Source organism: Schistocerca nitens, chromosome 8 (assembly GCF_023898315.1).
Source record: "Schistocerca nitens isolate TAMUIC-IGC-003100 chromosome 8, iqSchNite1.1, whole genome shotgun sequence".
Lineage (NCBI taxonomy): Eukaryota > Metazoa > Arthropoda > Insecta > Orthoptera > Acrididae > Schistocerca > Schistocerca nitens.
In genome coordinates this window covers 91,264,946-91,282,151 of record NC_064621.1, presented here as the reverse complement: position 1 = coordinate 91,282,151, position 17,206 = coordinate 91,264,946, and the positions used below count along the sequence as shown (strand labels likewise).

At 41.6% G+C, this 17,206-nt stretch overlaps 1 protein-coding gene across 1 annotated transcript in view; it reads right to left on the bottom strand.

Moving 5' to 3' along the window:
- The window catches only part of LOC126198570 (acetylcholine receptor subunit alpha-L1), a 580,573-nt gene extending 565,057 nt beyond the window's left edge, over positions 1 to 15,516 (bottom strand). The window contains exon 1 of the mRNA XM_049935001.1: positions 15,428 to 15,516. Coding sequence (XP_049790958.1) covers positions 15,428 to 15,433 — 6 coding nt within the window. The 5' untranslated portion in view covers positions 15,434 to 15,516. The remainder of the gene's footprint in view (positions 1 to 15,427) is intronic.
- Between the last annotated feature and the right edge of the window lie 1,690 nt (positions 15,517 to 17,206).

The window sequence follows — 17,206 nt, the reverse complement described above, 5'->3', positions numbered from 1 at the left end:
ACTGGTGGTAGGTTCTTATACCTATGGTCTGGGTACGATTCCCACTTCCGTCAATGATTTTAGGTAGGGAGAGAAAGATGCCATTCTCTTCTGACTACACCAAGTGAAGAAGATATAATGGCAGTGTGGTCTGAAGTTCACATTAAAGATGATATTCCTTCTCTGCCAAGTAGACGTTAGGCTGAACCACAATAAAGTCTGGAGTGGCGACATGTAGAAACTCTATTACCAGTATCCTTTCTTATACTAGTTATTTATTTCTAGTGACGAAACAAACGATATGTAGGGTCACAGGACACTTATTCCATCTTTCATCTGTGCTTCTGTATGGCGATAAAATTGGTTCTGAACTGGGAATGCAACTCAGACCGCCCTTAACGCGGAATTTGATCCCTTCGTGACACTACAGCTGGGCTACAATTTGTTGTTTGTTCAAAACATCAGATTCCTCAACATCTCCACATAATACGAGTGAATGGGTTCAAAGCCTGACCCGGCATTAAAGATTTCCTTATGTATTATCAAGCTCTAGCATGAGAATACCTATTTGCTGGTGGACAATAATTTTGATTTTTAATGTTTTTTCATTCGTTGTCAACACTAACGATATCTGACGTTTTTGACTCCCAGTGGGACACAGGACTATTTGCGAGATCACTGTAAGTTCAAGATGTTATTCCGAGCTGCTGGTGGAGAAAAATTCGGTAGCTGACGTCTCTTTGTGTGTAGTCAACAACGATATGTGTGGGGCTCTATTCCCAGTGAGCACTGAACTCTTCGTCATATTATTTCTTGTTCAAACATGTTCACATGTCGCTGCTGGTGCAACAAACCCATATTTAACGTTAGTTTTCTCTAGAATATAACAGCGATAAGTGCCGGGTTGGAAGCCTGGGATGGAAAAAATTAATGTTTCGTCTCGTCATTTTAGTTAAAACATCTAGCTATTGCCGAGAAAATCCGATATGTCACAGTTGGTTGTATTTCGATATCAATCCGATTAGGTTCTGTGTTCGAATCTCTGTCCAACACAAAGCTTTGCGTCATGGCATTTCAAGTAAGTTACTTACGAAGAAGCAATATGTAGCATCTCTCATAGTTCGTTAACAGGGACAAGGGATGCTGGGGAGGAATTCGCGTCCGTTAAAAATGTTTGCGTTATGTAATTTAAAGTTGATATTTGCTAAGTGATACTGTCTAAAATCCAGGTATATCACTCACTGTATGCCTAATCAGGAATGACTGTTAGTTTGCGTCAGTCACTAAATCATTGCTTAGTCTGCCTGACCTGGGTTTGATTCCATATGCAGAACGAGACGGTTCGTCGTGTCATTTGAATTTCATACATATTCTCAACTAGCTGCTCGTGGATAACTTAAATTTTTAATGTCATTTTGTGTTACATAATAAGTACTGTATGTTACTTTGAAGAGGAAATCATGAATACGACGAACTTACTACGTGCGTTACCTATCTTACGAAATAATGAGAGTGGCAACATTTCAGGTATGTCATTTATTGTAATAAATGTGAGCTTACAGGCCTTAAGGACAGTCTTATCTGTGTTAAGGTGTTCCCTGATATTTGTAGCATCGTGGTATTACTTTACATCTTGAGTTACTGCGATACAGAGCAGTGGTTTCTAGTGGTGACTTGTTGGAACCATTTTGAATAATCAAACGACTGTACCAAGGAGCGATTAGAGGACCTGCTAGACAGCCGCGTTATGCCGGTTGCATGCGAATCAGGCGAAATGCAATTCAGGTCGTTCGGATACTTTTGAGTATGACTGTACATAAACATTCCTCGTTAAGGTTGTATCAAAATCTGCACGATAATTTTTGAGGTCAGTCTTCACGTACAGCCAGGAATACGCGGCGGAAGAATTTTGTTTGGGATATAAGTCGAAGATATGTATAGATATCGGTAACAATAATTTAGTATTTGTGAATGGTTTTGTGCAAGTTATTCAATAGGCCGCCTCATCGGCAACTCACGTATCCCTAACACTGTAATCCAACAGCACAAAGGTGACCGAGTGTTTGACGCGGAAACCGACCCACATGTTTCAGACGAATCGCCGCATCACTGAGGGGTGAATGATACGTTATAAGGCAGACTAAAAAATCGGTCATCCGACTGGGATTCGATCCATCGACATTTCGATCTTCCAGTCCGCCTGTTTACCACTAGGCTACCAGCACCAACATACAGTATGGTCATGCTCAACTGCTCACTGGTGTTTCGGCAACTGTTTACTGCTTTTCTGCCAGCTAACTTCTCATTCCTAGCTGACCACCACATAGTTTCCATTATTGCCGCTAAATGTCACTCCAAAGATTAGATTCAGTTTCCGTTCCATCAAAAAGGGTAACACAAAAAAAACATGGAATGTCTGAATATAATACTCGTTTCCCTGATCATTTGGCAGAATATTGCCAAGAGATGTGCATACATAACAACAAAGTGCGCAGTAAACTGAAACTGCTAATATATACAGAATTAATACGCTATCGGAGTGAACTGTAGCTATGCACTTGTAATAAATTTAAAATCATTATCTTGACTGTTGTGGGCAAGTGCTGTCAAAAAGATTTTACAATTCATCTTTCTGATGTTGATCTACAAGGCAGGAGGAGTTACTTACTAAAAAGGCTTTCGGATTTGTTTGAACTGTGCTTCATCTGAAAGCAAGTTTTCAATGCGATAGGGTCCGCAGCTGCGATGAATTTTTGAATGATTTCTTGAAGCCTTCAGTTGCCAGTTTTTTCATTTTCTGTACGATTGTACAATTGCGGCCTTAGGCCATTTTGAAGTATTCTGTTACCAAAAAATCATCCGTAAAATATTTGAAGTCGTTAAAAAGATGAAACCAAGTTTGTGATGGTTGCTGGATATTTATTTAAAATGTGTGTCCCTGAATACTGGATCCATTTTTAGACGTAAGTATGTTCTTTTTCGTAGTATTGGGACCACATATTGAGCTGTTGGTTGGAAACAGAGACGTATTATTTGCAACAAATTTCATCAAGAGATAAATATACTGAGAACCAGTTGTGAGAACACCCAGTTCCTTGAAAAGGTTTCTACCTGATGTTCTTGAATTTACATCAGAAACTCCACTTAAATATCGAACAGATAAAAACACACCGGTGTTCAAAATTAAAGCAATAGGTCACTATTTCCCCGCCCTGTGTCTAATTCACGATATAATCATAAAACTGTCAACGGATATTCGTACGATCGTGTTCTGAACGGAAGATGGCGTTCCCGTCAACACACAACCACGCCAACAATGATGCCAGGGCACCTATCAATCGGGTAGTGTTCGCCAGGCAGTTTCACAACCACAATCGCTGCGTACAGTCACAGACGGTGCAATATGGCACAGAGAAGATACCTACCAGACTCTCTGCGGTGCAGTGTCGTAGAAAGAATGGTAGCAGCGCAGACGGAAACTAATGTGGCTGGATGGTATTATGTGAACCACTCTCTTCTTTCTTGGATGTGGCGACAGGTTACAGAGACCGAAACTTTATCCCAAAGACGAGGGCAGGGCCGACTACGTGTGGCATCAGAAAGAGAGGGCAGTTATTCAGCTGTAACTGCACGGCGGCACCGCCTTAGTACTATAGGGAAACTGGCGTCTGACCTCACAGCATCAACTGGATTACTAGATGTGTTGTATCGCGGCAAACGGTGTACAGAAGGCTCCCACAGAATAGTCTTTATTGTCGGAGGCATGCTGTATATGTACCTCTGACGGGGCTTCATAGAAGGCAACGCCTGAAGTGGGGTCATCAACAGGCCACCTGGACGGTCGAATAGTGGACGAATGTTACTTTCACAGATGAGCCGCAGTTTGGTCTGGAGAGTGATTCTCGAGGACAGACACCGATACTGACGACGATCTCTAACAGTGTGGGCAGGAGTTTCTTGGGACGTTATGTGCGGTTGTTGCGCGGCGCTGTGTGCCCAGAATTCGTGTTGATGGTCGATAATGCTCGACCTCATAGAGAACGGGTGATGGATGTTTCCTTGGAAGATATTACACGCATAGCGTCGCCTGCCCGCTCTCCCGATTTGAACCCCATGGAGCACGTCTAGGACGCTAGCGAGACAAATTGCGTCATGTCAGCATCCACCAGCCACTCTTCAAGACTTGAGAACAGTTCTGCGGGGAGAATGGGCGCTATTGCCTCAGCATGAGATTGATGACACATTCACAGCATGTCGCGTCATCGTGAGGCCTGTATTGCTACCAGAGGAAGTCACACCCCATACTGAGCACATTAATCAGTTGTTGGAATGTGTGCGCAAATACACTAAGCTGGAAAAAACAAACAACATTTTTGTCTGCTGTTATGCACGTTGCCGTTGATTACACTCTGTATTCTTTATGTTGTTTCTACTTTTCTATCAACAGTTTACACTGTTCTGTGGCAAAATAAACGCAACCTTCCAAAATTTCCGTTTGTTGCTTTCATTTTGAACATTAGTGTACTTACCTTACGCTCTCATCATCCTTATAAACAATAAATCACGCACAAAACATTTTCTCACAAACAACTCTATAAGTGAAAACCGTATCAAAGCACCTACAGTTGCTAGTATAGTTCCGGAGATTAGGCTTAACGTATAGACCGGAAAAAAACGAGGTTGGTTCTGTAATTCATATACAGGTCCGTAAAACTTACAGATGAAAGTAAATTTCACGTTGTTACTGCCAAGTAACAGGGTTCGGCGAATATTGGATCATACGTACAAAGAAAAGCTACAGTTGAGTGTACACGATATCTGAAAAAATTGACGTCACTGAGATTCAAGATGGTCCCCTGGACATTACAGAAGATGGAATGTTGCTTTTAATAGGGTGTGTGACCACCGCGGACGGCCGTGTATGCATTGCAAAGTGTTTCTGCACTGACAAGCTTTACCACTTCTCGCCGTATGTGATTATGTTACGCAAACAGGAACATTGTCGAAGATGATAGTTTTGGTGGTCAAGTTACTACGATTTGGGTAGGCATAGAGCTGTATGGGAGCACTGACTTCCAAATCTTTGAACACGGAACACTCAACCATCTACGTCACTGAGATACTCTACTCTGTACCTTTGTACATCTGTTCAGTGGTGCTTTCGGTCTTGCCCTCAGTTTTTGAGTGAGAAAGCACGACCGCCTCAAATAGCGTAGGTGTTGGAATTTGTTGGAGAGACGTATTGCAGCAAGCACATGTACACAATGGACATCCAGAGAATCGCAAATTGTTGAGACCAAATAAGTCAAAATTTTCAATTTTCGTTTTTTCACTGAATAGTACAGTTAAGAGTATAGCCTATCGTTTGGTGTTGAAATGAAATACGTCACGCTCCTACAAATGGTAGGAAATGTGGTCCACTCTATGCTGTTTATTGTTGAAACCAAATAAATCACTGACTTATTTCTTTTCAACAGATGCTGCTCATTCCCGCGCAGAATCTGCTTTCCTCCAATACTACACATTGCTGATGACATCATCCACTTCCTCTGTTGTGGCACTAACAGTCACTTTTAACGTTCATTGAGCATTGAGCGGCAGTTCATTGTTTTACTACGGCTCCAAAAAGGAAGAATAGTAGAGCAGATTTATGAAAGGAATAAGGTAAAAGACTGCCTAATCGAAATTACAGAGCAGATTATGTTCCAGGGAAAGCAGTTAGAGAACGTTGCTGGTAAATATCAGTCTTTCTTGGAACAACCGTAGGAAACTGTACAGACGTAAGTAATACTAATATCACCAGCAATGCCAGTCTTATGATATTAATTCCCTTTCAGCTGCAGAATGAAATGTTATGACTCCATTGCCGTAATTCAACGTAATAATATTTTGGTAAGATTTCCTCACCTTCCTACCAAAGGCGCCCAGGACTTAACATCTGCAGTGCATTGTTGAAGCAAAGGAAGTAAAGCAGAGGCGTCCTCGGAAGTCTGATCCAGAAAGTTGAGAAAACTGTAGGGATGCGACGTTTATTTACCATATAATGCTTATAAGTGAGAGGAAACTGGCTTGCGAGAAAGCTTTCCTGAATATACATGCAGGGACGAATTGGCGCGTGTTTCGAATCTGTATATCGATGGGTTAGTAAAGCAGAGGCGTCCTCGGAAGTCTGATCCAGAAAGTTGAGAAAACTGTAGGGATGCGACGTTTATTTACCATATAATGCTTATAAGTGAGAGGAAACTGGCTTGCGAGAAAGCTTTCCTGAATATACATGCAGGGACGAATTGGCGCGTGTTTCGAATCTGTATATCGATGGGTTAGTAAAGCAGAGGCGTCCTCGGAAGTCTGATCCAGAAAGTTGAGAAAACTGTAGGGATGCGACGTTTATTTACCATATATTGCTTATAAGTGAGAGGAAACTGGCTTGCGAGAAAGCTTTCCTGAATATACATGCAGGGACGAATTGGCGCGTGTTTCGAATCTGTATATCGATGGGTTAGTAAAGCAGAGGCGTCCTCGGAAGTCTGATCCAGAAAGTTGAGAAAACTGTAGGGATGCGGCGTTTATTTACCATATATTGCTTATAAGTGAGAGGAAACTGGCTTGCGAGAAAGCTTTCCTGAATATACATGCAGGGACGAATTGGCGCGTGTTTCGAATCTGTATATCGATGGGTTAGTAAAGCAGAGGCGTCCTCGGAAGTCTGATCCAGAAAGTTGAGAAAACTGTAGGGATGCGACGTTTATTTACCATATAATGCTTATAAGTGAGAGGAAACTGGCTTGCGAGAAAGCTTTCCTGAATATACATGCAGGGACGAATTGGCGCGTGTCTCGAATCTGTATATCGATGGGTTAGTAAGACACTTTTCACTTAAGAAAAAGACATGAGCCCATCATTCCAGGATTAATGGACAGCATTCCAACGGCCTACCTAACATACCAAATTCCTATTTCGAGAATGAAGATGGAAGATGTGAAGAAAGTCATTGAATATGCGCTTGCAACAAAGAGATCATTCCATGAAAACGTGCTTTCTTGACCAGTGATTGACGATAATTATTGCTAAAGTACAGTTAATCATTATTGCTATTAAAATAATACAGTTTGTGCTATTTTGTCCATGCTAATGTAATTTTGAATTGTTCACACAATTAAATCCTAAAAAAGCAATATATATATATATATATATATATATATATATATATATATATATATGTGTGTGTGTGTGTGTGTGTGTGTGTGTGTGTGTGTGTGTGTGTGTGTGTGTGTGTGTGTGCTTGTAAATTGTTGAAACCAAATTAGTCACAAAGCTTTGAAAACATTAAAATTCGAAATAATGTACTCTAATTATTTCTCTCTCAATAAAAGCGGAACGAAGTCACTTTCCGTTCTGAAAAATTCCAGTAATGTAGCAGTAATATATATGACAGTATTCAGTTTTTTGTTTCTCCCGAAAAGTGTAAAACAATGACTTATTTGTCCGTTGGTCCATTACGGCCAGTGGACATCGACTGGTAGTTGCTTTTCAGTTCAATAAACTTTACCAACAGCCGCTCACTTCGAGACATTTTATTTTATTTTAAAAGCAACAAGTTTCGGCAATTCATTTGGCCATCTTCAGGACCCATACGCTTTTTTCGAATCAACGAACTTATCGTACAGCGCAATAAAAATGGGTTTCGTGAACCCCAGTAGTTGTACACAATCAATTGCCAAAACTGGTCGCTTTTAAAATAAAATAAAATATCTTAAAGTGGCGGCTGTTGGTAAGTTTATTGAATTGAAAAATTACTTATTTAGCTTCAACAACTTACGATCCTTTTTGTCAGGAACGCTGATGGAGTACCAGAGGGACGTACAACAGGAACTCCTTAGCAACGTTGTGGCCGACGTGGGAGCACACTGCATGCATTGCCGTACGTGGTGATCACGCTCTCTATGAAGAATCATGTTCCATCTTTCCTAATGTCCAGGGGATCATCAGAAATCGCGGTGATTTCAGCGTAATTAATGTCTTTTCGTAAAGTGTCATTTCTGTTTGTCTTGGCGTTTATTTCTTTCAGTTACCTTCTGCGCTATAACGTTATTTTATATGTGGTGCTAGTCTTATGTTGGTAGTGAAACAAAAAGTGGAAGTTACTTTCGTCCGTAAGTTTTCCTCAGCTGTGTGTGCATTAGAGATATGGATATGGCATTTCATTACCTGCTGCCCTCGAAAGTTAAGCACAAACAATCTGGCAGATATGCAGGTAGTTAGGTGAGTAGTTCAGATATAACCGAGAATTTTTCCAGAACTTGAAATAAAAATCTTCGCTCAGCGGATAAATAAAATCTGAACCTGAAGTGATAACTGAGTCCGAACATGAAACGAAAACAAGTTGCGTCCTTCTAGCTGTGATTTGGAGTTTGTTTTAAGAGCGCCATTCTTGATGCCGTATTCGTAGGTATCTGGTATTTATTTGAGTCTTCTGTGCACTGTCAGCTAGTGAACAGAACACAATCCAGCAGAAAACTGGAATTGCTCTGTGGGTAAACTGCAAACATCCTAGAAAATAGAGAAGTACGTGATGTTTCCAACAGTGAGAAATCTTCTTATGGGGCACCAGCTTCGTACACCTCTTAAGGAACTCTTAAGGACTGTTACTGTCACCTATACATACAACGAGATTCAAAATACTGCAGAAAAATTGAAAGAGCTGACAGATGAGCCACAATACGACAACATGGGAACAGGAACTTCCGTTCCTGCAAGTCATCCTGAGTCGATGAAAGCTTAGAAACGGCAGAAACAATAAAGAGAACAATGCATTCGCGCTGTAAGTTCATCAACTGTTGAAGAAAGCAGTACCTGATATGCGTGATCATATCTGGACGTAGCCTGACGGAGGAACTGCTGAGGCCTATGTGCAAGTATGTCATGTACTCAGTGCCACATATCGCAAGCGTCCAATTGCCGCGCCTGATGCCTGGTGTACTTGGTAGAGTGCTCCAACACTTTATACGAAGATGTTATGCTTGTATTAAACGTGGTGTTCGCCATTTTGAGCACCTTCTGTAAAGTAGAACGTTGTTAAGTAAAATGCACATTATCTTCGTTGAAATTAAGGCGCGTGCGCCTTGTCCTTCCTTTCATTCTGAAGCTTTTACTGTTGCTCAATACTACTTCGACGACAGCTCCTCCAGAATGAGATTTTCACTCTGCAGCGGAGTGTGCGCTGATATGAAACTTCCTGGCAGATTAAAACTGTGTGCCGGACCGAGATTCGAACTTGGGACCTTTGCCATTCGCGGGCAAGTGCCCTACCATCTGAGCTACAAAAGCACGACTCATGTCCCGTCATCACAGCTTTACTTCTGCCAGTACCTTCTCTACTACCTTCGCAGAAGAGCTTCTGTAAAGTTGCTGTATTTCGTCTCGTCTATCAGCTCCTTCAGTTTTTGCTGAACCTTTGAATCATACTCTAAACACATCGACGCACATAATTTTGGAATGCCCACGGCGCTGATAGAGCATAATGGTCTCTAAGGAAGTCGAAATGCCAAAAAGTGTAATGAGGGCCGACCCCTGATGAACGAATAGGCAGTCACACTGAAATCAAACAAATGAATCGTATTGCGCATGAATGGACAAGGGGGGGGGGGGGAGGAGGGGGAAGTTAGTTACTTGGTTATCCCTTTGCCATCACCACTGCAAACAGCAACAACGACTAAATATACATGTGGAGCGATTTAAAGTGGAAAGACAACAGTAAAATGATTGTAGGAGAATCCGATGCCAAGCGCAGGCTAATTGCAACAATAAAAGTGACGCTGCCACGATCAAGACAGCATTCAAAGCTTCGTTTCCATAGATATAAGTGCAGCACGTCAATATTGGTTTTTGGTAAGCATGATTAAAAGACGAGACAGAAAAAGAAACTGATGTATGACCTGTGCTCAGTGTGAGAAAGTCTCACGCTGCCACAAGAAAGGTGTTATGCATCACGGGAAGTAATATTGTCAATATCGTGAGAGGTATGTTCTACAAAGTATCAGAAAGCATACTACTTTCTCCCACATACAGCTTACGAAATGACCCTGAGGTAAAAATAGAAAAAGTCGATCTTATACTGTATCACACAAACAGCATTATTTCAGTAGATCAGAACTAAAACAAAATGACTTCGGAAAATTAGTATACGAATCTATCACATTATAGGCATTTTACAAATGAATTTAAACGTTTTCTTTATTTTTTTGACGTTAGTTAGTATTTTTGCATTACTTTCTTTTCTATTATGGACACTTATCAACGGAATTATGTATCAGTTCACAATTATGCACCATGTAATTTGATGCTTTTAAGTTAAAATTCAGTGAAGTGCAGGATAGATCAGACATCATAATTAGTTACTTAAAGTAAAACTAAACGCTTCTTTGCACACTTGTTTGCCATATCAGAAAGCGGGATGACTGGAGCAAGGCTGCCTCACATACAACATACGAAACACATCTAAATCCTAATAAATCCTAAGCTTTCCGAACTTTTAAGAGCTGTTGGTCGAATGTTTCACTGACCCGAAAACATGACTCCCTGTAAATTACACAATGGACGTCTTTCCGAATTTTCACAGACAAACTAAGAGTGAAGCGGACAAATCGGGAATCAAATTGAACCGTATGAGGTCTATTTACTATTTTGAAAATTATATAGCGTATTAAGAAAAACTTGGTCATTTCAAGGAAAATTACACTATGAATTACTGTCTGAATTTTCATATCCAAACGAAGACTGGAAAAATGACAATTGGTGTACAAAATTGACCAACGGGAGATCTAGTTTTGCACAAATGGGTTTAAATGTTTGACAGCAATCCAGCTAAGGAAAACTGAAACATTTTTACCTACTTAAATGGTGTATCAAAAGTTCTTCCCTTTAAGGTGTAGCGGTTTTGCGCATAAAAACTTGCATTGGTGTGGTATTTGTCCTCCAAAATGGTATCGTTCGAACGAAGGACTATGCTGACAAGATTTCGAGAACAGAAGACGCCAGGAAAGTAATTGAGGTGTCAGAAAGTTTGTCTCACAGGCGTAGCTACTTGACGATTAAAGTATTGCGTTGGCGTGATATTTGATTCCTAAAGCGGCTTCGTATCAAGTACTACATTTAGCACATATAGAGAACACGTGATAAAATGCAACACCTGCCACCGTCGTCTCGATGTTATTTTATTATACTGTAACCACTTTGAGCTACTCTATACACCGGCTTCAGGTCTTAACTGACGCTGATGGGTTGAACTCAGTTTCTAGTTCATGGTCACAGACGCAACATCGCTTTTACAGTATTTTCTACGGAAGCCACTTCATAGATGACCACAGATGGGATCATATACAAGGTGAGTCACCTAACATTACCGCTGGATATATTTCGTAAACTACATCAAATACTGACGAATCTATTCCACAGACCGAACGTGAGGAAAGGGGCTAGTGTAATTGGTCACTACAAACCATAAAAAAATGCACGGAAGTATGTTTTTTAACACAAACCTACGTTTTTTTAAATGGAACCCCGTTAGTTTTGTTAGCACATCTGAACATACAAACAAATACGTAATCAGTGCCGTTTATTGCATTGTAAAATGTTAATTACATCCGGAGATATTGTAACCTAAAGTTGACGCTTGAGTACCTCTCCGCTGTTCGATCGTGTGTATCGGAGAGCACCGAACTATGTAGGGATCCAAAGGGAACGGTGATGGACCTTAGGTACAGAAGAGACTGGAACAGCACATTACGTCCACATGCTAACACCTTTTTATTGGTCTTTTTCACTGACGCACATGTACATTACCATGAGGGGTGAGGTACACGTACACACGTGGTTTCCGTTTTCAATTAAGGAGTGGAATAGTGTGTGTCCCATGTCAGGCCAATAAATGTTCAATGTGGTGCCCATCATTTGCTGCACACAATTGCAATCTCTGGCGTAATGAATGTTGTACACGCCACAGTACATCTGGTGTAATGTCCTCAGGGGTTGTAGGCACATCGCGGTACACATTCTCCTTTAACGTTCCCCACAGAAAGAAGTCCGTAGGTGTAAGATCAGGAGAACGGGCTGGCCAATTTATACGTCCTCCACGTCCTATGAAACGCCCGTCGAACATCCTGTCAAGGGTCAGCCTAGTGTTAATTGCGGAATGTGCAGGTGCACCATCATGCTGATACCACATACGTCGACGCGTTTCCAGTGGGACATTTTCAAGCAACGTTGGCAGATCATTCTGTAGAAACGCGATGTATGTTGCAGCTGTTGGGCCCAGCAATGAAGTGAGGACAATGTTTCAAGCGTCAACTTTAGGTTACAGTATCTCCGGATGTAATTAACATTTTACAATGCAACAAACGGCACTGATTACGTATTTGTTTATATGTTCAGATGTGCTAACAAAACTAACGTGGTTCCATTAAAAAAAACGTTGGTTTGTGTTAAAAAACATACTTCCTTGCATTTTTTTATGGTTTGTATTAAACAATTACACTAGCCCCTCTCCTCACGTTCCGTCTGTGGAATCGATTCGTCAGTATTTGATGTGGTTTACGAAATATATCCAGCGGTAACGTTAGGTGACTCACCTTGTATACGATTAGAATTCAACCCCTTACCGTCAGTTCAGGCCTGAAGATGGCGCACTGAGTCACTGAAATAGCCTGGAATATAATAAAATAACATCAAAACGATGGCTGCAGGTGTTTTATTTTATTACGTAAGCGAACGGCCGAAGTCTCGCAGCCCGTCAGTCGCATGGATGGACATAAAAAAAATTCGAGAACAGTTTCATGAACACAACATGAAATACAAAATATAAATACAAAAGTAATGGTCAAATATTTTGTGAAATGATTTGTCTAAACGTAAGAAATAAAATATGTTGGGGTACGTGCGTGAATGATCCTCTCCAGCTAATTAGTTTCCGATTCAGAATGCTCATTTTCTTTTCTGATAGCTGAAGGATTTTCTATTAGAAAATTTTTTAGACTGAAAAAGTGTTAGAAATTTGACAAACCTTTGGGCATAAGTGATGTAAATATGTCAAGTCCATACAGCAGCTCACCGCCGAGTATACATGATTTACCAGACAATATTGTATAGCACTCAACAGAATTATGATATTCTAAGAGAAACATTGAATATGAAATTTTCGATCGGTGCATCGTTTGCTGTACATGATTTAGAGCATCATTCAAAGGTGCGACAAAAGTTTTTCTAATATATTTCATTTCTTACTTTCGTTACACAAAACATTTGACCGTTTTTATTTTGTAAAGAAAATTTTTAGTCATTTTTTGAGGTCATTTCAAAAGTTTTGATACGGATCCATGTTTCTGTTCTGTTGTGGTTGTCCTCTCATGTCCTTTTCGACAGTGCATAATTAGATGTTTCTTTCCAGCATAAATATTGTGATCAGAAACTTGCGTTACACCATGATAACGAGCAGTTTCAAAAGTGTGTTATTTCTACTATCCCACTGGTTTACAACGTCCAGCATGCTGCTTTATTAATGTTGTATTTCATCTCTTTTTCAGTGTGTCTGTTTTTACTTTTTTTTTTAATTTTTACCAAATGCACTGTTGTTTATGTATGGAGAATGAGACAATCATCTCACATTTGTTAACAAGAATGATTTATGGTGGTATGTGTCTTAACGATGATTTGTCAGGCAATATTTTCCATGTCACATAACGTAATTTCTACAATTTATAAAAGCTGTAGAACACAACCAACGAAAAACATTTTAGAACTATATGACTTTTTGTAAGTGATATGCAGATGTGCTTTTCGCTTTTAAAATAATTCGACAGAGCATCTTTTTACAGAAAAGTGTACTCACTCTTTGTTTACAGTATGGCATAATAGAGGAGACACAGAAAATGAGAAAAAAGAAAGATGACGGCTAGAAGAAAAAAACGGTGTATGGGAGACGATCTACTGTCTTAAGAGAAAAACATTTTGTAAATAATTCCTTGTGTTCCCAGCGTAAGGAAACATACGTAACCCCGCTATTGAGATACAAGAAATTGGTTAATAGCTTCTTCTTTATTTTTATACATTTTTAAATATGACAGTTGTACAAGCACATCGTAAGTAGTCTGAAATAATTTCAGTAATCTTGGTGACAGGAAACGAGAGACGTGAAGTTCAAAAGTTGGCAACAATGCAGTACAAAACACAAACGATGTTGAAGAAATAACGGTGACATATAGATGGGTAAATATGTTGTTACTGCAGGTCAGCATCTGCTGAGTGCAGTAAACTTGCAAGAACTGGAAAGTACTATTCTGCAGAGGAAGACAAACTCTTGTACTTTAGTTTCATTAAAGAAGAATGTGAACATAAAAAGGAAGGCGTGAACGAGTTGGATATAAGTAATTTTGTTTTCAAGTCACGGAATAAATTGTCTTTATTGGTATTTACGAAATGTGCTAGCATAAGTTTTGTTCTCAACAACTATGTTGCCATAAATCGGCGTGGAAAGTCGGTGTTTGTTCAGGTTAATCAAGAAAAGATCCGATGTATACTGGTGTTGTATAACCCAGGGAAAATGCTCTTTGTAATGGATAAACATTTTAGTGTCTCTATATACGTAATGAGGTATTGGCCACTCCGACAAGAAACAGAGTGGCAGTGACATGGGAGGGAAGTCTGAAAATTCTGAGACATACGTCTTTGTTTGAAGTGTTCTGTTTGATACCGTCACGGGGTTAAGAGTTGCATGTAGTTTTTATCAGAATGACGGAGTATGCAATATGACTCAGTAACACCTCTGTAATAATTATGTTTGTGGAAGTCTTGTACGGTGGGTGCTCTGCAGCTTGAAAGTATTTGTTAAAGTGCATGATGCTGTAGACCGTGCACTGCATTTGTCTCCTATTTCCTGACATACGTAAATTTTAGCATCATAAGCATTAGCACACACGACATCTGACGCACACGTACGCTTTATGTAAGTCTTCTTTTGTATTTCTTCGACAATGTAAGCAAAATTATGTTTATGTTTTGAATGTCCTCTTTATCAGATGCCACTGGTGATGGGCTATATGCTCAAATAGTGACTTCGCAATTAATATTTTTTAAATGCGGCCAGATGTCTTGCAACAAAGATTATACTGAAACTAATTTAGACCGCGGAATTATATGTAATTAATTTTGTATACAATATGTCAGTTTTGGCTCAACGGGAGAAATTATATTTAATCTGTTTTTACGTGTCGTGATAGAAGGTTTATTTCGATCCAACAACAGACGACACGTCACTGATTTGGAGGAAGCGCTGTACAGACAATGCCTACACAATATGGGAGTATAAGGAAATGGAATGACCGATGGTGAAGATGAAGCGTGAGACTGGCAAGACGCCGTATAGCTGCGTGAATTATGAACAGAGTGGCAACACTACCTTCATCTTAGGCGCCGCCGCTGTGTGTGTACGGATTTGCACCGGGGAGTCGACAATAGCGGAGTTTAACAGGTGTTCCCGCCCGCGGGTTTGGGCGGCTAATTTGGCATGCAGGGCCGACAAAGGGCCGCGCTGAAGGGCTGGCGGCGGGCCTGCGGCCTCACCCCGCCCCCACTGGCTCCGCTCCGGAGACTGGGCTGACGCAGCAGCGCGTGTGGCGGGCAGATGCGACGCGACCCCACGCCGGGGCAGCCAGGCTGGCGGGCGCCGGGTACCTACCAGGTCGATGAGCTGCGACAGGCGCAGGCCCAGCTTGACGAGCACCGTGTCCGTGTTATTGCTGACGGGCCGGATGAGGCGGTTGTAGTTGGACAGCAGGTCGTCGTACAGCCGCTTGGCGTCCGGGTTGGCCGCGGCCGGGTGCAGCAGCAGCAGCAGCAGCAGTAGCAGCGGCGGCAGCGCGGCCGCCATGCCGGCTCGGCTCTCGCTACTGGGGGCGGCGCTCGGCCATGCCCCCGTCTCGCCGCGCTGCGACCTGCGCCCCCGGCGTCGCTGAGGCGTCGGCGTCGGCGTCGGCGTCGGCTCGGTGCGTGCTCGCAAGGCGCTGCGGCTACGGCGGGGCGCACCGACGCGTGCAGCTCGGGCTGCCGACCGGACCCGGCGGCCTGCGATGGTTCCCCGGGCCGCCACCGCCGCCCGGCGGCAGCACTGCGGCCCAGCTGGTGTGGCAGGGCCGCGGCTGGCGTCACGCTGCGCATGCGCACGCGTCTCCGAGGGGGCGCGTAGCGGGTCCCGTGTGGCGTCCGCGCGGTTCTCTGGTTCACACACAGCCGGTTCAAGAACACAAGGGACATCGCATATAAAATTCGCACCATTTTCCGCTTTACTTACGCTTTTATTCTGCAATGTTCAATACACTTTCCCTGCTTCTTTATAACAGAATCCCAACGTCTCTGAATCTGTATTACTCATTCAGGAGAACACTTCTCTTCATCTCTCGAATGGTGACAGAAAACTCTTCCACACATACACTACTGGCCATTACAATTGCTACACCAAGAAGAAATGCAGATGATATACGGCTATTCATTGGACAAATATGCTAGAACTGACATGTGATTACATTTTCACGCAATTTGGGCGCATAGATCCTGAGGAATCAGTACCCGGAACAACCACCTCTGGCCGTAATAACGGCACTGTAAACCCGAATCATTTTCACCACAGGCCACGCTTAGACAGACTCATCCTACTAAACCTGTCACATATATATTTGATTGCTCTATTTACAGTTAAATGTTACCATTGCGGTTTCAGTTGAATAACATTTGACAATGTGCGAATTATCATAAATACATCCTCCTGATGGCTGTGGCTCTGGGAATAGAAATATCTCTACCATTCTCATGATTTGACATTTTCTTCCCTTTGCTACCACAGTATTCCATAGTCACCTCCCTTGCACATGTCAGAACACAAGCACATACTTTATAAGCCTGATGCTCAAGGAAAACCTATCATGCATCCCCTACTACTACAAAGTATAGTACTTTGTTAATAACTGATTGTCTACGATATGAAATAATACTGAGAGAGAAACAGCGATGGATGGACATGTCTAATAAGTTTTTCTTGTGATTGATACCACTGTTTCTTAGAAAGATCGGCGTAATCGTCTCATACATGAAAAAACCCGATCGCAACAACTACTCTATGTTACTGTCGCAAGCACTCTTGGTTCTACAGCTGCACACAAGTATGCATGTTAAAAGCTATACT